General features: G+C 42.3%; 4 protein-coding genes across 5 annotated transcripts in view; 3 read left to right on the forward strand and 1 right to left on the reverse strand.

Moving 5' to 3' along the window:
• The window catches only part of LOC126568053 (cyclic AMP response element-binding protein A), a 394,830-nt gene extending 385,578 nt beyond the window's left edge, over window positions 1-9,252 (forward strand). The window contains exon 7 of the mRNA XM_050224461.1: window positions 9,243-9,252. The gene's annotated coding sequence lies outside the window, so the exon portion shown is untranslated. The remainder of the gene's footprint in view (window positions 1-9,242) is intronic.
• Window positions 1-21,335, reverse strand: part of LOC126568629 (protein anon-73B1) — a 793,767-nt gene that overhangs the window by 176,206 nt on the left and 596,226 nt on the right. The gene's annotated exons all lie outside the window — the stretch shown is intronic.
• The window catches only part of LOC126568321 (phosphotriesterase-related protein), a 293,797-nt gene that overhangs the window by 13,335 nt on the left and 259,127 nt on the right, over window positions 1-21,335 (forward strand). The gene's annotated exons all lie outside the window — the stretch shown is intronic.
• Window positions 6,017-6,740, forward strand: LOC126568541 (uncharacterized). Its single transcript, XM_050225036.1, has 3 exons — window positions 6,017-6,214; window positions 6,283-6,508; window positions 6,616-6,740. Exons 1-3 carry the CDS (start codon window positions 6,051-6,053, stop codon window positions 6,730-6,732), a joined length of 507 nt encoding a protein of 168 aa, XP_050080993.1. The 5' UTR covers window positions 6,017-6,050; the 3' UTR covers window positions 6,733-6,740.

Below are 21,335 nucleotides of genomic sequence, written 5' to 3' on the forward strand. Positions count from 1 at the left end.
GGAGCCCTGTTGTTGTTCGCATTAAATACGGAAGCTTGTAATCTTTTTCAAAAGCGCGACTAGTGGTGGGAGGCGATCATTGTGGACAGGTAGAGGTAGGGAGGTACTGGCCCGGCATACTATTAATTAAATTGGAATGATAAAATGCCAACTCTACCATCAACATCATCGCACCACTCACCATAGTACAGTCTCGCTTTCATGAGCCACGAGCAGGAGGGTTTTGATGGCGGGTATTCAAACTCGGTGGACGATTAACAGTGAACGGAATTAAAGTCCAGCAATGAACATAGAAACCATTTCCGACACACCGGCGGTAGTGCAGGAAGTGTAGCGTTTTACAGATGGGCTGTTGATTATGAGTGGCGTTAAGAGCAAAACGAGTGCACCGATAAGCGGGAGCGCGATGTTGTGGGCGACGGTGTGAAGCCGCTGTTTTGTCCCTCTATTTCCGAGAAGATTATGCGAAGCTAGTGAAGCTGGCAGTTGGTCTGCAGTACGATAACGATTCAACAATCCGACTGCTTAATGTTACTCAAGAGTTGCTTTATAGCATCTTGAGAATAAGAGATTGTGTTGAAGTTATGGCGGTTGGTTTCCGTGGGCGCTCGGTGCTATTGTAGAACTTGAACATTTCAGGAACGTTGGTCGATTAATTTTAAAACGTGGTTATAATTGTTCACCGTTTTTATTAAACTCCCAAGAATTGGAAACATGACTAAGCCATTGACTAGTTTTGGCTCAATTCTAATGCTGATATGAGTTATAAAACATCAGTTCCACGGTCGTCATATCATGTCTGTGTATGACGTTTTAGCCTTCGGAATTCTTGGAAGAGTTCCTCTCTTAAAAAAAAAAAAACATTATGGACGAGCCTTTTCCTGCGAGACATTTTAGATTAATCTTCTTAGATGAGAGCGAGTCTTCCTGGACGAACCCTTCTTGCTTTTCTACCAAGGTTCCTTAAGGATGGGCCTTCTTGGACGGGTTCTCTTTGAAAGCAACATCTCTGACGAAGCCCCCTGAGTGAAGGTGAAGTCAAGTCGTTGAAAATTAGTTGCACATAGGATTCAACATTTTTAAACTTTATCGATGGTCATAGCAAGAAGCTGTTGAAAAATTCAGAGTCAAAAGAGTCTAGTCAAGTATCGTTATATTGTTCAATAGGGTTTAATACTAATTTATTCAAGTCACACGTTTATGCAATGAAAAGTAAAGACTGCTATTTAAAAGGAAAACAACGATTCAACGATAGCACTGAATGATATCGAGCTTTTTGCTTGCGAATGAGAAACTTTTTCGCTTTATCGCGCTTCGTGGGATGACTTCAGATAAGAGACAAAGAAAAGTCTGAAAGATGGTTAAAAATAAAGTCGTCTTCTAATGGAATTCCTCCAAATAAGATGGGGTTTGATATTAAAGAAACACTTGTGAAGTTGTCTGCCTACCAGGTAGTATAGGTAAGCATTGAAGGCATTAATTAATTAGTTTTTAGCTACATTTGTTAAAGCTACTCACGATGTTTGAACAAACCCTTTTATTTATTGTTTTCATTCCAATCAAACAGCTTTTTTATCAACTACAAGCAGCAGCAATCAACCGAAAAAATGCATTAACTTCCGTGTTCTTAATGCATCATTTTAACTTCCCCCCTGGACACAATCGATTGGCAAAGAACACGAGAGAAGGCTAACAAAGTGTCGTTAGGGAAACGTTCGGCTCAATTCCTTTTCCTCCAACAAGTCATCATACCTTCAACTGCATTCGATTGCACTTAATCGTCACGAAGGTCCATCGATCCATCAGATCTGGCCCAAGAGATAGCACTACCAATTTCTTGCGCGCTCCACTTCCCTAAAGCGTCCCTTAACGAGGCTCAAGGGATCGTTCTTCCGAAACCTACCCCGGTAGTAATAGGTCGTAATCAGTGACAGGTCGTAAATTGAACTTGTCATAATTCACGCGATCAACAACGAAAAAAAAAAAACAAACGTACAAACTTGCCTCTCTTTGAGACTACTTCGAGACGCCAAGAAAAACCGAACCATCATTAATTGATAGTGAGTCGTCAACGGAGGAGAAGAGTCATCTCGGGCAACATTTGCTCTGGAGCGTCTAAGCGAACGGCAAACTTTGGCCAGCAAACAGAAGACATTCATCAGCAGTTTAGGGTTCGATTTGGGCACACTTTCGTTACCTTCCCTTTTGCCTTTCGTTGTCGTACCGGCACCATAATTTGCTGGGTTTGTGGTGGTAGTGACATCGTGGAGTTATAAAATAGCTTCGAACCGGGTCGCAAGAAGACATTTGGCAATCGTTTGAAGTGGCGATAGGAGGTGTTCGTGCCCTGACTGATTGGTTTGGTTGGAAGTAAGAAATGTTGTGTGTGTGTTTTTTTTTTATTCCGTTTTTATTCCCAATGAAGAGATAGTGAAGTGTGTTGTCGCTTCTGAAGCTTGGTGAATGGAACGTACAGTGATGGTGTTGTGCTCGTCACTCGTCATTATTGGAATTGATTCTCTGACGAGTGTGTTGATGCTATTGTTACGAATCGGGGCAAAGAAGCGGTGCAAATTTAGCGTACAAAAGGAAGATAAGGTTTTTATGCTAACAGTCAGCCAACAGTTTATTGGTGTGATGCAGCGTGAATACAGAAAAAGCCAAACATAAACCATGTTTCCGATAAGGCACGCAGTCAGTGAATGTTGAACATTGAAATGTGTGTGTTTGAGTTTGAATTTTGAAGCCCTTTTTACTTTTATTATTGCTAACAAAAGCATTTTTCGCGGAATAAACGCGTTGTGGATGCCATCATTCAATTGCATTTGGATTGGAATGTAACAGAGCAAGTGTAATAATTAAAATCATACACTAAACACACAACCCAACGAATTTAACTACAGTTTAATTGTAACCGATGATAGGCGGAATAATTTTATTTAACGCCACTCATTATTCATCGTAAAGCTATTGTACTCCGATAACCAAATGGCTTCACGGTAACACCTTTTCCCGCCACACAAAGCTGGGTGTATAATTTTGCAGCTATAATTGGTGCAACCCTTCCCAATGAAGCATAAAGCGTGTTAGTTTAAATCAAGGATAAAAGAGGGCAAAAAAAATGAATCCAAAACCCGGTATTATGACAGAGGTTGAAGTTTATGTTTAATTTTACCGCTGCGTGCAATACGTGCAACAGGTCCTCGAAAGAGTTTTCATATGGTAGGCCACTTCAACGGTGTGAAGTCGCAGTGGCCACAAATGATGTGCAGAATTTTGAATGCCACACCAGATGGGCGAATTCGGAGGGAGCAGGGGGGGGGGGAATGGTGTGCGGATGAGCTCAAGTAAAATGCAAACGCCACATACGCACATCGTGCAACGTTTTCCACAGCCAACAAGATGTTATCTCGTGCGCCGTACATTGTGCATGTCAAGCAGGACGTGTAGTGAGCGACCAGGCGTCCGCTTTTTTCTCACCCCCTTCAGCCATGAACTAAGCTTTCCGAATCATCCTTTTTATGTGGCTTATTTTGCCCGTTTTTATTTCCTCTGGGGGAGGAGGAATCCACTGTTGCAAAATGAAGGCTCAGCTCATGCATCCACAAGCCGCAGACGTACCATTTTATGTGTGTTGTCTGAGCAACAAACAAACAAATGTCTAATTATTTCCTCCACAAAAGCTTCTACACTCTGTCCGCTCGTTCGCTTCGCGTTGAATAGCGGCAAATTCGTATGTTTGTGTCATTAACAATTATCTCTTCGCGGCGGTTTTTGGACGGTAGGAGCCAAACGAATGGGCACATCATGTCCCTGTGTTATCGTGGTCGTATCGTCAGTCCACATCACATCACATCCATTCATCCAGTGCCTCTGTTGACCCGCGCCGGGAGGGACCTTTTGTTGTGTGCACCGTTTCATATTAATTAAATAAGACGGAAGCCAAAATGCGGCGCACCGTCAGCCTGGTTGGCCTTGCGAAAAAAAAGAAAGAAAACGGTAAAAGCAACAGGGTTTGCTGGTGGTTTAGTGGTAAAACGGTCCTCTGTCCTGCCTTGCACACTAATACTAGCAAAGCGGGTGGGTTGGTTTCGCTACGAAAAAGGGGCTCGTCTTCGTGGGTTCGAAGAAAAATTGGAAGAAATGAGCAACTTGTTTTTCCTTCGGTACCGTGTATCTGGGAGAAGGTACGGCTCCCGACGAAGTAAATAGCTCTCTGGGTTTCTTTTATTGGTTTCGTGTTTGTGTGTGCATGCGGTATACTACTACTAGCCGTAACAAAGTATTGTAGATTGAAGTTTTGTTTTTATTTTAATGTTTATTGTACTTTTCCTGCATATTCTTCTTTGGTAAATATTTTTGCAGCTTTTGATGCAATAAAAGCTTAAAGAAAATAAGAGAAGTAATATTTGAAAATTTTCCTCATGTTTCAGCATTGAAATAAAATATTGCCATGTGGCCAATTTTAACAGAATTTAAAATCATTAAAAAAAATATATTTTGAAGTTCGTCTGTATTGGTACACATCCAGCGGGCCGGTTTCGCAATGATGCTGTGTATTTGCTGAGCAAAAGATCACATCAGAGAGCAAGAAAGCACAAGAAGCAACCATACAGCATGGCAACACTGCGCCCCGGTGTACTTGATGTATCTCTAGCTGTGTGTGTGTGTGTATGCGGGTGAGAGCGAAATACTGCTGGCGAGACGCGCGAGAGATAAATACTTTAAATTGAATCAATTTCGGGCGCGTACAACCACCACCACCAGCGGCACATACACACCGTTGCGAATGCGAATTGGCAGCCAGGGAATGGTGTTTGCTTTGTAAAATGGTCGGTGTGTGCAGTCACAGTAGGCCACGGCGTCTGGGCCGGTGTGTTGGTGTGTTGTGTCGCTTGCGTCGAGCACAGTTGGCCGTGCAATGTAGAGCCGCAATTTGGTTGCGAGCGAGCAGTGCGTTTTGTTTCCCGGTGCTGGAATAGTATCAAAGAGACGGCGTTCGTTTTCCAATAAGTTTGTTCCGTGTCGTTTAAAACAGGTGGTACGCGGAAACGGAGTTGCTAGAGTAATTATCACACACGGGTGGCAAAAAAAAAACACTGTTGCAAAACGCATAGAGCGAATTGACAGGTGTCATCTGGAGTGAGAACGGTGCGGTGGTGTGAGGTGAGGGAGCCGAGGAGGACTTGTAACTCTTGGTAATTTCCAATGGCGTAAAGAAACCTGTACAGCGTGGCCACAATCTTACGAAACGGAGAGAAAGTCGTGAAAATTTCACACCAATACCGAGGCTCTGCTGTGAGTGTAAAACTGCTGGCAGAACAGTATGTTTGTCGGTGTGCGAGAAAGAGTGGAAAATTGGGCATAATACAACACTGTACTAGTGTGAGTGAGACGAGAGTCGGGCTGAGAGCGAGAGCGTACCGGGGCAGGTGTGTCTGTATGTTGGAGTAGCACGAAAACGAGCGCGAAAAGTGACTTCCCACAGTCAGAAAGCAACAAGTTTTTGCCGAGTTCGGAAGGTCTGAATGTTTTGATTTTCCCTACAACGTCCTGACAGCTGACGGGGTGTGCAGTTTTGCTCGTTAGCGTGTTCGGACTTTTCGCTCCGATTTCATGCGTGTTTCTGGTGTGGGTCACGCTGATGGTGGTGGTGGAGGTAGTCGTCAGGGTGGTGCTTTTGCATGTTCTTAACCGGGACAGGGAGGTAACGTAGTGCATCGAAGTTGGGCGCGCGTGTGTGTGTATCTGTTGTATTTTGATAGTTTTGGCTAGTTGTACGGGTGTCCACGGTTTCAATTCCTCGTGGTATTGTTTAGCTTTTCTTTGCCATTGTCTAGAATTCCTCGGAGATAAAGCTGATGTATGTGGATTTAAAAACAGAACTCAAAAAACATAACATTTCGCGTGTATAAACTCAAGAAAACGTATCTGAGAGGAAAACTTTAAACGATTCTTCCTTTCGTCCAGGATATCTTGGAAACGGGTAAACGAGTGATTGTAGCGTGGAACTGCGGATACGGAACGGAAACCACAAAACCCGATCAAAAATGTCCAGACCATCGTCGTTAGGCGGTTCGGATGAGGAGGAGCAAACCAATTACCACACACCGGATGAAACCGGTCTCACGAAATCGCAAAAGGTGGCCCTAATCGCGGCCTGGAGCATCGTCAAGAAGGATCTGGTAACGCACGGTCGGAATATCTTCGTGATGTAAGGTTACGGGCGGTTGTACACTCACTGTCTGCGATACTGAACATAGACTCTTCTTTTACTGACAGATTCTTTGAGGAGTACCCACAGTATTTGGATTACTTTGATTTTTCCACCGGAAGTGTGGCCGACCTCGGGGAAAACCGATCCCTCCATGCGCATGCACTGAACGTGATGAACTTTATCGGTACGCTCATCGACTACGGACTGAACGATCCTGCACTGCTAAAGTGTAGCCTAACGAAGCTGGTACGGAATCATCGGAAGCGAAACGTTACCAAAGAAGATGTCGGTGTAAGTTAGTCAGACTAGACACAGTTCTTAGAATTTCATAGAGATTGAAGTTTGCCAATAATTTAGTCACGAAACTTAAATCTCGTCCGTCGGTTTATTTTCTACAGGCAGTCGGAGGTGTCATTATGCGTTACTGCTTGAAGGCTCTCGAGCAACATCGAACGAAAACGCTAGAGGAAGCGTTTGGAGCCTTCCTAGGGACGGTGGCGGCTGCGTTCGAGTGAGCGCAATCACGACACGCGTTCCGAGTGTTCAGAATCATCATCACCTTGCTTTTGTGTTATCTTTATCATCAAGTTTCATCATCAGCGAATCAAGAGGCTCTAACGAGATCAACGAGACAATTATCTTGATCAGGGTCACGGTGACAAAAAACTTTTGAAATCACGTCCTTTAGCTGCTCCACAAAATGCTGCTGATGGGAGCACAGGTGCAGCCAGAAGCACACAGCCACCGTCACACACAGCGAGACCTATACTGCTGCTCTCTAGCAAACAGACAAGAAAAACATTCCTACGTGGTGCAGGCGTGAGGCTTTTTATGATCAGCGTAGAATAAAATTTGAGTATAGTAACGGTTTTCTTATGTTTCTTTACGTGTGTCTGAATTCGCTCCTTTTAGCCACAAGAAAAACTAAACGCGACAAGCACAACGGTACAGGTGTTCACAGCAGTGAAGAAGCGTTTTATCTGCAATGATAAATGTCGGTTTATGGAGTTGATTAAGTGCATCTTCGCGTGGTCTAGCCGGAGACAGGGAGCTTTAAAATTTATCGGTCTTTGCTCAGGATAGCGTAAAAGAATGTTCGCTTACCGTCGAACGATCGAACGAGCGAAGTTTAGAGTCTAATTGAGTTCAATTAAAAGCAATAAAGAAAAGTTTGTCTAACGGATCGGCTTCGTAACCGGGGGTACCTAGGGCTTGGGAACGGTTTCGCGAACAAGGGTGATGATTAATCTTACCCTTACCTCAACCGGTGCAGCCCAGGCGGATCTTGCGATAGTTTGCTGTTCACTCCATACGTTCATATTATCGGAAAAGTTCCCTATTGCACTATTGTGCTGTGCCACCGAGCCACCATCCTTCTGTTGTGCATCCGGAAATGCAACTAGCCGCTCGATGCCATTGCTCACCGGTCGAACAGGTCATAAATCGTGCTACCCGTGCGTTCGTTCTGACACGGAGCGGCGGATATCCGGCTACGGAACGATACCAGGATACGGGTTTTCGCGGATAATTTACTCTGTTTCGGCTACCGGTGTGTTGGGCGTTCTAGCCGCATTCATCCGGTGCAAGGATAGATGAAATATTTTAAGCCAAACAGAATTCTAGCTACCGTACCCTTGCCTACCTTTGTTTTTGCACGATTCTGTTCCGTGTTCTGTCGATGGTTCATCACGTACCCGCAAGCAAGCAACTCGCCGGTCTATTGTTCGATCCGTTCCGTTCGTTTGACGGGCGTAAGGTTCGATTGCTTGGCGTTTGGTGGGGGGAGGGGTTGGGAGAGTTATCAAAGTTTTCCCATGGGCACGGCCAAGCATTCGCATCCGTTAATCAGTGAGTTTAAAGAAGCTTTTGCAATCGATGAAATACCTGAAAAGAAGAGCAGGGAGAGAGAAGCGCTGTAGGATTATAATTCTTTTGAGAGTTTCCGTAAAGTATGGCACAGCACCAACTGTACCGCATGGTCTATTGTTGTTATCTATCGCATTAGCTTAATTTAACATGGCTCATCCCGAAATCGTAACGGTGAGAAAAGGGAACGGAAAAGGAAAGAGAAATGCAATGGGAAGTTTTCCAAAGTGCACCACTAAAGTGTTCTTACTTGTTTTGTACACTTTTCTTCGTGCCTTGGTATTATGTTGTTTTTTTCGCTTCTTTGAGAATCAAATGGAGACGCCTGGTGTTTTGTTGTTTCTTCGTTTCCTTGCGAGTCAAATGGAGACGCCTGGTGTTTTGTTATTTATTGGTGCACAATTCTAATACGCTGTGGCATAAACAGTGTGCATGCAGTGGCCAATGATAAGAAGTTACTGTAAATCATGGAATAACTTGCACCGTAGTACTTTTTCTTGCAAATACCAGTCTCTCACCCCGGGCAGTCGTTTTGCAGGCGGATAATAGAGTCTGTTCGTGTGAACAAAACAAACATCCTTTGGGTGTTTATAGTTGGCAGCCAAAGTTGCTGTGTTGAACCTGAAATTTGGGGAAGGATTTGCAACTCATCATCATCATCATCATCAGCATCATCGTTGCGCAGTTCCTCACGAACTTGGGCCACGAATAAACGTTTACAAATAGTAAAAGAAGCAGTTTTCATTCCCAAGTGTATTGTGCAGAGGAAGTAGAAGGATGTGAGAAGAATACAATTGCAAACCAGAGCGTAGAAGTTTAACAAACAGTCATTTATGTAGCTTGATGCAGTGTTGGTCCTTTGCTTGCAATTTGCTTCCCTCAATCAGCTTACCAGTAACCAGTTGCTTAGTCGGTAAAACCGTTTCCCAAAGAGGGAAGTGCTTCAACTTATCCTTTAAGCGTCCTGGGCCCATCTTCGCATTTTATTGTGGCAGTAGTCTATTCTAGTAGCTGGAGTTTTTTGAATAATGGCAACCTTTTGTCTATTAGTCCCCATCACTGTAGGAATGTTTGAATGAACGACACAAACGGTGAACCAACGAATGTGAGATCTGACGTGAAAAACAACTCAAATGAATGAGATAATACTTGTTTGAAGCTTACCGTCCCAAAACCCTTATTTTCCCAGTTCAATAGGACTTTGGATTGTACGTGAAGTGAAGTTTCCGCTTTGCCACATCGTTTCACATTTTCGTTTGTTGCTTTTTTGCCCCCTTTCAACCATGGTGCATATTTCTTCGGGTCAAAGGATGTGAAGCAATGAGCACGAGCTAGCGTCCAGTTGTTGTACAACTTACAAATCACTTGCCCATTTCACCCCGGACCAACACTGCCAGTAGCTCATTTTTCTTCTGGCGTTTTTACATCCCATTCCTTGTGCTCTTTCTCAGCAAAAAAAAATTAGCTAAAACTGGCTAGAAAACAGATTAAAACCATTTGTTTCCAGTAGCTTCACTGCTGGTGCTGGTGAATTCAGGCGTGCAAAACTCCTTTTGCCATCAATCAACGGTGGCACCCTTCCCATCACCACCATGCGCCACAGTCCAATAATCATACATACAGCACCGTACAGCTTTTGATTCATTCACGCCGGTCAACGGTTTCATCGACGTTTTCGTTTCGGCAGCATTTCGGTTGAAGATAATTGATTTTAACACTCACAACAAGCTTGCCAATGCCATTGGTGTGGTGGGTTTGTGAGAGGGGTTGTGGTAAACTTTTCCACGAACCTTTTGCTGTTGAGTTCTCGTGACAGCTGCGTGTTATGTGCTGAGCGGCTGTCATTGAGCGGTAAAAATGGTTCACGTGAAGGTCAAGTATTTATTGCAGAGAATTTGACATAAATGTTTTGTACGTTGCAAAGAATTTCTTTCGAACATAGAATCGGTTTGAACTGTTTGGCCAATTGCTGAGTTCGTATTATGGTGTTTTTTTTTCGGGAAAATGTATTAAAACAGCTCAAAAAGACAAACTTTCAGAAACAGTCCGATTAAAGAGTCAACCTGTACAAATTAAAAGCTGTTAATTAGTAGCATTAAATAAGTTTAACAGACCTTTGGTCACTCTTGCACACTACTGTGGCTTGAAAATGAAAATCAGAGGTCACTTCGATGTTCCTTAAAGAATGCTGGTTTTATTTTCTTAACCAGCTGTTAAACAACAGCAAAGTTAATGTTATTCCTTCTTGCTTTTCCTGCTGTTCCTGCAGGGTTCTGGTCTTAATAGTTAGGTTTTTTTTGTATTCTAAAGATTCATAATTGAGTAGATATTGTCAGACATGAAAATTTGTTATTTCTTCATAGCCAATAACCCGTTGACGATGCTGGGGAAAGCTTTACCGATGAAATGAATTTCTAGTTTTATGTCCTCTATGTTCTTGAAAAAAAAAAAAATCATTCACACACATACACTAACAACGCGTTTTATCGTTGCGTATTAATTTAAAAGTTTTTCTTCATACATTTTCCTTCCACTCGCTCGGAACAATGTGCACACTTTATTGGATTTCTTCTCATGGTGCGGTAATGTCTACGCTCCGCTAGTGCCCGCAAGTGTGCCTGCCACCGGGTAAGATAATCTCATTTTCACCTCACAACCATTAATAATAATGCCTTTCGCCCTGTTCGCAATCGATCGTTTTTGCCGGAGCGTGGGGTAGTACAGTAGGTTAAAAACGGTAAAAAGTTTGCTGCCTAATCGAGTCGAAAAATGGTTAGGAATGTAGCGTATTTATTTATCATCACGGTGGCCACAACCACTTTTCCCGTAACGATTCCGTGTGGTTTCCGTTTATCATTTCGGTACGGGCGTACTGTTTCGGTGGGAAATGCCGAGGTGCTAATAGTGAACGGTTTGAAGCTTTGGAAAAGTGGTCCCTGGGAAGGTGTTTCGAAGCATGCATTCTTAATTCGACGTGTGAAAACTGTCAGCTGTTGAATGGTTTTCAACAAGGCGAACTAAATTGTAAAGTTTTGGTAAAGATAAATAATTTAAATTGGTTTTTATTTTCAAAAGCTAAATTTTATTTGTGGACTCAACCATACACTTAAACCTTCAAAACCCCTCAAGCAAACAGGCAATGCTTAGAGCACTATTGAGCTGTGATAAAATTTCCAAAAGGCTTACACGTAGCCCACTCAATCTGTGGTGATGTAGGACCATTAGTAGAATCATGTTCACAAACAACTATTACCTTAAATCCCCATGCTTCATCTCGTGCCTCGACCACACATCGGATCGGTTTTTGATCGATATCGACAGGCTCGCTTGTTAGGAACCTGAGTGCTTGGGCGAACCTGCTTCGCCTGCTTTGGTAGCTATGGTTGTTTTGTGTGAAAAGGTTGAAAAATACACACACACACACCTCAATGGAAGAAGTGGAAACCATGTGGAAACAAATTTTTAGCCTAATGAAGCAAAGTAAAATAATTCTTCAACACGCGTAGACATGTTGATAAGCTTGCTGGTACCACAGCGTGTTCGATTTTGCCACAGTTTAGTTTGCACCGCACACGCACACATTGCACCGTCGAATGTTGGAATAAATCAAGTGGAAATTGAACAAGGCAACGAGATTGATTACTCAGGTACGCGTTTGTGGTTAGGAACGATCAATCAGATCGAATCACAGGTAGAGCATAATGACGGCAGCCGATGGTGAGCTTTGCTTGGGTACAGTAAAAGCTTACGTCGACATGCGCTTGTGGAAAAGCTGTCAATTGGAAATATATTTCAGCGTTAGACCTTGTACAAGAAACATATCATTGTATATGATTTAACTTAAATAAATGCGGTCCGGAACGGATTTAAAAACTCGTCAGGACTGTGTAACCCAAGCAAACCAAGAACTCTTGAGGTTTTTCATCTTGGGAAGGAACTTAACAAGGTACAACAATCAACTATTAATGCAACCCATTTAAAACCCTTTGATAAACGAATACAATCAATCCACCGTCTTGTGCGCAGAGAGTATTGCGTGATGGGAAGTAAATTAGTGCACATTAATTTTCCCGAAGCACACTTACTTTCCCTGTAGGACGAACCCCAGCAGGGAATCAATTTTCATGCAAGCTTTTCTAATTCCTTTCCCCCACTCACTGGTCGCTCACTACTGGGGTTTAGAGCAGCGTGTAGGAAAAGATTCACCTCGGATTGGAGGATTAGATGAAATTCGACCTGGAAAAATCCAGCTTCAAAAACCCACCTATCCACACTCTCACCCGTTGTATGCCCGTTGTGGGTTGGTAAATTTTATCACGAACCACTACCGGCAAACTAATCTCTTTCCTATTGTACCATCACGCTTCGAAAGGGGTATAATTTCTCCGCCGAAGCTTCGGTGTGTCGGCGGTGACCGGAAGACTTAACACTTTCCATTGCAAGGGTTATTAATTTCGGTCCGACGGTGTGCCACAAGTTGGGTACCGTTTTTCCCCGTGCGCCTGCTTGCCTGCCCGGTGTGCGTGTGTCCGTGCAAGTGAAAGGAACGTTTAATTTTAAATTAATTTCGGGTACGCGGTACCACATTCATGGTTAGGAGCTGGGGCATGTTTCCGAACCGTTGCTGTCCTTTGATACGGGGGCACAATTGAGAATCAAACGGGTTCCGAGCGTGTTATGATATTTGCTCGAGTGGACTGAAAACGGGAAATTATTTCATCTTGAAGCATCCTTGCTGGTAATTTCGGTGTGGTGAGTGGATTTGGTACACGGCACATGGCAAATCCAGTGGTTGAGGTGCAAATAGATGAAATTATTGAGTTTTTGTACAATAATTAAAAGACCAAAAAAGTGGTAACAACCACTGAATTGGATTAAAAGACTTATTTGGAACGATTCGGCTGGAATTTGAACCCTGATGCTTAGGCAGAGGTCACCTCTATATAAAGTAGTTTAATGTTGTTTTCAAACAGGGACCTTTACATCTAGTGATACTTGTCAAAAAGTTTTGGAATTGTTGGTGGATATGACATAGCTAACAATGTTTAATTCTAACCGCTTAAGTATCAATATTAAAGGTTCAGACGGAGACAGGCAACGGATATAGAATCACATCTGCAAGGTTTTTTTGTAAGTATTTTCTGACTATACTGCTATGGATAAAATTAAGTCAAGAAAAATCAAGATTGTTGTCAGGACTGTCAGTACCGCTTCAGGTTGTAGAGCTAAAGAAGCAGGAGAGACAAAATGATCAATCAGCAGCTGCTTAGGGACCTATAATCGAATGCTCAGGCTCTAGAGTCCATGTGCGATCGGTAGAATCAATACTCTAAAGCTCACTCCTACTCGTCATCTGAATTTGAGTACGATTACGATCTGTAGATGCAATCCAAAATCCAGTAATGAAGAGTGGGAAATAGGGACATATCTTCTGTTTATGGACTAGTTAACCATTTTTGTCCATCTTGACGTAATTTACCTGTACCTTTAAAGACGGTTTGATTGCCAAAACTTCTTCGTCTTTATTCCACCAGAAGGAAGTTGTAGATCTACAAGTACAAGCGTCCTTTTCCTCAGACTAAGAGTTTTATTGGGACAGAACGGTAACTTCTTGCCTACCCTTTTACCGACCTATATCAGAGATCCATTTGCCTGTCCTGTTATGAATTGCAGATACCCTAAACAGTACAAAACAAGAGACCCTGCTGCCTATCCAGTCTCTCTTAAGGTTATGCAGTCCTTTAAGAATTTCTCTTCTTCATTATATGCCTCGATCGACGTGTACATTGTCGCAATGATGCAAGATGCGAAGAATAGCCTGATTGGATGTATATCTTCTGAATATTGATGACATTATTGGTAACAACAGAAACATTTGACCTTGCGTTGATGCCACGGGCGGGTTAAACGAAGTGTCTCACCATCCAAAGGACCTTCAGCCTCGTGTTAAGGTGTTTCGTGCTAAGAAGACTGGTACGATCACTACACAGCATTTTTTTTTACAAAACAAATGACAAATCCAAAACCATCTCAACCACGACCTGTGTCGTAACATTAGCTTAAAAAAGAAATCAAATGAAATCGTCGTTTAGGTCAGTGCGCACCACAAGCCAAACTCGCTATACTCACACTCGTACTGACATGTCTTTGAAAATTCGACACGCTGAAAAACGTGCCTCGGTGTGACTGCCCCGTTGGTGTACAATTTTTTCCCCTCACCCCATCAGTCCGCGTAGGTCATCAGAACCAAGAGAGAGGGCGAAAATGGTGGCAAATAAAAATTCAAATCACAGCTCGCTTTGGCGCGTTTGTGTTACTGTCATCTTTACGTTGGCCATTGCAAAATTCGTGTTCCCGTGCTATTTCGTTCCCCTTTCCCTACACTCTATTGTACGGCAAGATTGTACTATTGCGGACACATTGTCACACTGCATTGAGGCGCACTAGCCAGGGCACGTGCAAACATGTGGTAGTCCGTTAGATTTGCTATTTGTTTTCGATTATCATTCAAATCGGATTGTGTAGGATGTTTTTTTTTCTTCTCTTTTTGCTTGCTTGCTTGTGTGCACAATGATCGTGTTCATATGGCGGCTGTCTTGGTGCCACAATTGGAAGGTTAGTAAGTTTTGACTGTACCACCATTTGGAAAGGATTTTTATCGGTGGCGATAGCGCTTTTTCTAATGGAACTGCAGGAATATGTTGCGAGTCAATATGCTGTTCTAAGGAATGGAATGGTTAGATTGCATTGGATTGAATATTTACACGTGTTTCAAAGCGTAGCGCAGACAGCAACACGTGTATCTTTGTAATTGAATGAAGATTGGCTTTTGAATGTTATTTTAACTATACATTTTACCTTTCACAAGGTCCATAAATAAAATACTAAAAGTGAAAATCAAACACATAAAAATGAAACACAACATTCGAAGTAAATCGAAAGGAAAACATAGTTGTGCCAAATTAAAACTGAAACTAAAACCCAATTTCGCATAGTTGCACGTGGCTTTTTCCCTACCATTTCCCTCACAACCAAATCGATCAATTGCTTGCGCTTTGATCAGTGAGTTGTTATAGTTTTACGTCGAAACCATGCACACATGCTTGCTCGTTGGCCGTGGCCGAAAGGTTTTGCCTGGTCCCGATTTCGCCTTTTTTTCTACAGCCCTTACAACCATCGGTTATGTGGTTTTGAAAGCTGTTTTCGGTACACGTAGTACGTGTGCAGGTCATGCGGCAGTAAAAAAAAAGGGCGAAACCTATTCAAATATCAATTCAATCATACGGATCGAATGTACGGAGCGTGCTAGTACGTTGACCACTTTTCGACCCGGACCCCATCAAAGGGGTTTTTCTCTGCATGCACGATCGTTCGTGCCCTGGGCCGGGTGAAAACGTGTAAAATAAAAAGCACCCTACCCGGAATGGTTCCGTTTTGGGGGAAAATTGGTGGTAAAAGAAGAAAAACTGGACAGATTGATGTACCTTTCCGTGTGTGCGTTGCAAACGTTTGGTTGTTTGCCACGTCCGTGTACCGGGCAAAACGATACACCGAAAATTGCACGTAATGATTTTCGCGCATACATGTTCCTTCCGCTTTCGAGTGTGTGCGTGCGTTGCATCCGGAGTGGATCGAAACGATCGCAAGAAAATGCTAGCACAAAGCATCACTGCTGTTTGCATTTTTTCTTCTCCCCCGGATGAAGAAAACGAACTGCGGGCGGAAAGGTAAATGGAGTATTTCGAGCGTAATCGAGGTGGATGAAATGAGTGGGGTGGTTCGGTTTTTGAACGCATGCGAGCGATTATTTTCCACCGGTTTGCCTCCCGCTTTGGTGCGAGACGCTGCTACTGAATGATGAAACAACGGATACATTGCCGCGTCTGTGTGTGTTTGTGGGCTCGCGGATGAACCACAACCGGATAAGAAAAGCCATAAAAAAATGAAGCCTGGTTCGGAAACAATTCGTAAATCACATCATCGCTCGATCGCTTTTGGTGGTACGTGACGTTTCAATGCTTTTTGAGAGGAAGCGGAATGTGTGAAAAAAGGGGGGAAGAAAGAAGAATGTTTTCCTGCTTTTAAGTAGAACCGGGGCGGGTAAAATTGTTCTCCTTTTTATCATGCAAACCCAAATTTTGTTTTGTTTGTTAGTTCACAGCAATTGCAAAACACTACGATCAACACAAATCGTCAGCTTAAATAGGATTCCAATTTGAAGTAGTTAGGCAATGTTGTGGCTTGAGGGGAAAAAATTCCACCCTTTTTTTTTGTTCATACAATTCCTCCATTTAAAGCTTTGTGCTCAACTGGCTAGAAATTGATTTCCCTTTGAGTGCAGCAGCGTAAAATCGGGTATGGTTGTGATTTCCTGTTTTACTTTTTTTTTGCGTGTGTGCTTGTTATACCTGCTGTTTGTTATTCGTTAATGTGTTACTCATTTGCTTCAGGGAATGTGTTTTTTTTCTGGTTATTTTGTGCGTTGGTGTTACGTCATTTTAATTTGAAATTGAATAAAAATGAACAATATTGCTTTTGGGACGTGTAGTTTAATTTAACATTCCCAAACATTCAATCATTTATGATGATTCATTTGAAGATTGTTGGGTACATATAATTTTGACTCTAATTCCGTTTAGAAAGTATGCGGCCTTCGCACGGCAGGACAGAGGTTCAAATCCCATCCCCGGACGGTTCATTCATTGTGAGGACTGACTATGCAACCATGTGGTATCACCGAGTTTAGTGAGCCATTACAGGGCGTTCGGGATAATTTTGACAGTTACATTTTTGTTTATAACTCGTGATCGAGTAGGCATAGGAAAACAAGCAATACGTCATTCGACAGCTAACAGTGTACGGAACAAGCAGCGAAAACATCCCGTGATAAAAAATGCCAAAACCATGATCCCCCAGATGGTGATGGTGTTTTCCTGCGTGTCATCGGAAGGGGACGTGATACCGCCCCACTTTTTCGAGCAGGGGCTGAGGCTGAACGCGGACGGGTACATTTCCATGCTGGACACCGTCGTAAAGCCTTGGATCACGAGCGGATCACTCCGTGCCATACAGCCTCCAAAACGATAAAGTGGCCTCCCAGCTCCCCGGATCTTATTCCAATGGATTATTTCGTGTGGGGCGCTGTGGAACGGGACATCAACAGAACCTCCAGCAACACCAAGGCGGAGCTCAGGTCCGTTTTCGCGGTCCTACCCCGCGAAACTGTCGCCAGGGCTTGTTCCCGGTTCCGGAGACGGGTAGAGGCCATAATAGAAGCCGAGGGCGGATATTTTGAATAAAATGAATAAAATACATGGTAAGCTACTATTTATCAAACAAAATAAATTTCCTCGATGATTAATTTTGCCATAAATTTTTTTTTCTCCATAGGTGACTGTCAAAATTATCCCAAACGCCCTGTAGATGACTGGCGTGAACTAAGCATAAGTCGTCAAGCTTAGAAGAGAGTGAGTGGGAGTGGGAGAGAGAGAGAGAGAGAGAGAGAGAGAGAGAGAGAGAGAGAGAGAGATAGAGAAAGTGAAAGAAGGAGAGCTTCAAAAATCAATTGAAGTTGAGTTACTAATTAATTCCCGGCTCTTCTATGATAGATTGTGTTATAAGTTGCGAGAATTGTTAAACATAGTTATATTATTAAATTATAAGAATCTTTCAAAAACACATTGAAAAGAAAACATATCTAATATATTCTAAAGTGCACATATTTTCACACTGATTTACATTCATTAAGCATTTTTTCCTCCATTTTTATTTGAAACGCTTTCAGCATTATAGCACAAAAATGACAAAAATTGCAACTAAATCGATTGTCCACAACCGCACCTAGTGGCGACCGTGTGGCGATCATTCCGCACTAACCGTTTGCATATAAGTTGAATTTATGCATCAAAACCACTACCCTTGCGGTTAGCCTCGAGCGGAAACGTTTGTGGGTTGGCATTGGAATGATGCCCCACACCAACTATGAGGCAGAAAATTGCAAAATAAAACAAAGCGATACCGGTGAGACGGTTATAAAAAAAAAAAACAAAATCATCACTTTATAAAATGAAATGAAAATTTTTCTATGATGAAACAAAAACTCCCACCGAGAGGAGTGTAAAGTGAAACACTGGTTGGTTTTGGTGGTGTTTGATCAACTGCACCGTTGACCTATTAGCTGCGAGGCGATTTCCCATTATTGAGCCCATTTTTCAGCTTCACGTTGTTTTTTTTCCTACAGCCCAAAGGATTTAGGTCGAACGGTGGGCTGATTGGAGTTTTTTGCATTTGCGCTGGAATCGGGGGATGGATTGTCGTTGGAAGTGGTTCGTAAAATGTGAAATTAATTGATGGATTATCGTTTGATGGCGACCACGGTGTTGATGATGATGATGTGAAGCACATTTTATCATCATAATCAAAATCATTCGGTCGCTGTCGGTGTGTGTGTGTGTGTGTGTCCGTGTGTTTAGAGTGAGAGGGAGCAATTGTGCCTCAAAGTCATAAACGATTGCCTATTGATTGACGCATAAATCAGACGATAAATTCAAAATACGAAATGCGTCACTGGGTTAGATTAGAGTTTATGTAACGCTTTTTTAGGTTGCAAATAATTGTTCGGACTAAATTGGTTGCCGATGTTTAGCGATGGTTGAATAATGCGTTTCAGTTATGAGACGGAATTGTTGAGTTCAGTTTTGGGAATATTTTTTGATTACGTTTACCAAGCTTAACCAAGACGTTACCAAGACGTAACGCTGTAACACCTTTCGTTGTTACCAAATTTGAGTCCTTTTTTATGTAGTAATATTTTAATTAAATTTTATCAACTCACTACCATCTTACACGTTCAATTATTCTTCGAGTCACCATTAACTCTCTACACTTCTTTCGAACAATTAATCCTGCAGCAAGACATGATACACCGTCACCGAACCGACCCATGAGTGTTTACACGTTACTGATGCATACAGCAAGAAGTTAATCATCACACACAAAAATACCCAAAAACGCACTTTATCAACCGGGACAAACAAGCGGGCAATAAATTGGAACCACTTTTCCGCATAATTTATTTTCCATTTTTGCTGGTGCGTGCGTGGTGTTTGTATGTCAAAATTTTTGTCCGTTTTGGACGTGGTTCCATGCGTGCGTTAAGTGCGACGAACCACGAGCCGGTGAATTGATCCTTCACCTTTCGGTGCTGGATATTTGATGTCGTGTGAGAAAATGGCAAGAAACCCGCAAACGTGAAGCAGAGGAACATGATGAACATGACACCATTTATCATGCGGTCCTTTAACAGACACACCGGTAACACTATCGACTTTGCAGTAGCTTCTTTTTTACTGTTTGATACCCTTTCTGATGGTATCCCACAGCGAGTGTGTATCATTCAATTACGCAAAACCGAAAATTTACTTTCACTACGTTCCTTGAAAGCCATGGTGATGGTGGAAAACGATGGCGATGAGAACGGTCTGTCGCCGATGGTTACAATGGAAGGAAGGCGGGTTGCTTAACTTGAGTAAGACGGATGACTGATGCTTGATTTCTGGCACCAATAACATACCCCTTTTTTTCGAAGGGAAGCTTTTTGGAAGGGCATCAAGGACAACGGCTCCTGACGACCGTCGTCGGTTGTCATTTTTCGGTGTGAGTTTTTGTGTGCTTATTTGCCTTGCAATAAATGGAGTTGGGCAGGAAGGATTAAGGATCCATAATTTCGGTATGAACTTTTCAATTTGCAAAAAAAAGGGCGCTTGAGGTTGGTTAACAGCTTAGGAGCTTTTATCTATTCGGGTGAAGAAAAAATGCGTTTTCGATTGAGAGTGTCATGCATAGGAAGCAGTATGGTTGAACAGTGAGTCTTTCCGAAGTGTTTGTTAACGTCTGAAGATAGGTAACCAGAAGAGCAACTATTTAAACCGGATATTCTGATTTCTATAAAATAAATTACATGAATAATAACCATAATTTGATAAATGAGCATTTATATGTGTATTAAATTTATGAGGATATATTCATACAGGCACTAGTGTTTATGAATTTACTTTGCTCAGTTAGCTCAAAAGCTCTGTCATAAATGTCGTAAACTAGTTCCGAGTAACATTTGCATTGTTGTATTTTAATTGAAATTGAGAAAAGCGATCTCACGACCGAGTTGAAATGAAGAGGATGCTTCGCAAAAATACTCAACAGCTCAGTAGAGCTACTGGAGAGAATCAATAGAGCTGTTGAAGACTGAGACAACACTGTTGTAATTGTTATTATATAAGAAATGTTAAATGGAATCCTATTCATGCTATTCTTACTTCCTTGTAAACGGAATTATCACTTTTAACCACTTCTTGCAAGCCACTTTTTCTCAAGACACAATTCAAAACACTTGCCAAACATGCCACGCTAAAGCAAGCACCCTTCACAGTCTGCTGGTAAATCTCGTAAAGTAAAACTTTTCCCAAAACTATAACCATCATGCACAGACTCTCATCGTGGTCGTGCGCCATAAACGTGTCGCCGACCATTCGGCCAACAGTTCTGCCGTAGATTGAGTGGCTTTATCGTAGATTGCAAACTATTTCTGTTCCCCGAGGCGTGTTGCTCCATTGGCCACAGATGACGGTGTCGGTAAAGGTACGCCGTGCGTTTTGTTTCAGCACAATCTGGTGGAAACAGTTGGATGGATGGAAAAGTGAAATTTTGCTAAAAAGTCCCATTCGGAAGCAGCACGGGCCCAGCCTTCAGCACTCGTTATTTCTGCCGAAACCGGAAGATGGGCATGTAATTAAGCATAATATTGACACAACTGGGTACGCGCTTGCCTGTGTATTCTTGGTACGATTTGGGTTTTAGCTGGAAATTGTGCAAATTCTCTTCATGGAGTCATGGAGGTTTTGGATGAGAAGTTTGTTTTACCTAGTTTTTATAGAATTGAAAATTTTTCAACGAAAAGTAGCTTGTATATTTTATTTTAAAACATCTAGCCATAAATCTTATTTTCAGGCGTAAAGATTTTTCACAGAAAAGCTCGTTCAAAACTGTTCTCTTTGAGAGCTTTTTACCATAATGTACATTTTTGTGTGGCGTGTTGCATGCCAAAAAAGATTCCTATCTTAACCATCAAATAATGTTATCAAATTGCATTCATTTTCCAACTTCTCGTTTCCTTCTTCTCGTAGTGCGCGCAGTGGTAACAATCTTCATGCTGTTAGATGGAATTTTCCGGAAATAAATTAATACCACCATAATG

This window comes from Anopheles maculipalpis, chromosome 2RL (genome assembly GCF_943734695.1).
Source record: "Anopheles maculipalpis chromosome 2RL, idAnoMacuDA_375_x, whole genome shotgun sequence".
Lineage (NCBI taxonomy): Eukaryota > Metazoa > Arthropoda > Insecta > Diptera > Culicidae > Anopheles > Anopheles maculipalpis.

What these genes read in the sequence shown, in the direction of transcription:
- LOC126568541 (XM_050225036.1), top strand. Translation starts at nt 6,051, where the DNA reads ATGTCCAGACCATCGTCGTTAGGCGGTTCGGATGAGGAGGAGCAAACC. An exon ending in GGTCGGAATATCTTCGTGAT is followed by an intron (nt 6,215 to 6,282) that starts GTAAGGTTACGG and finishes TTTTACTGACAG; the next exon opens with ATTCTTTGAGGAGTACCCAC. An exon ending in TTACCAAAGAAGATGTCGGT is followed by an intron (nt 6,509 to 6,615) that starts GTAAGTTAGTCA and finishes TATTTTCTACAG; the next exon opens with GCAGTCGGAGGTGTCATTAT.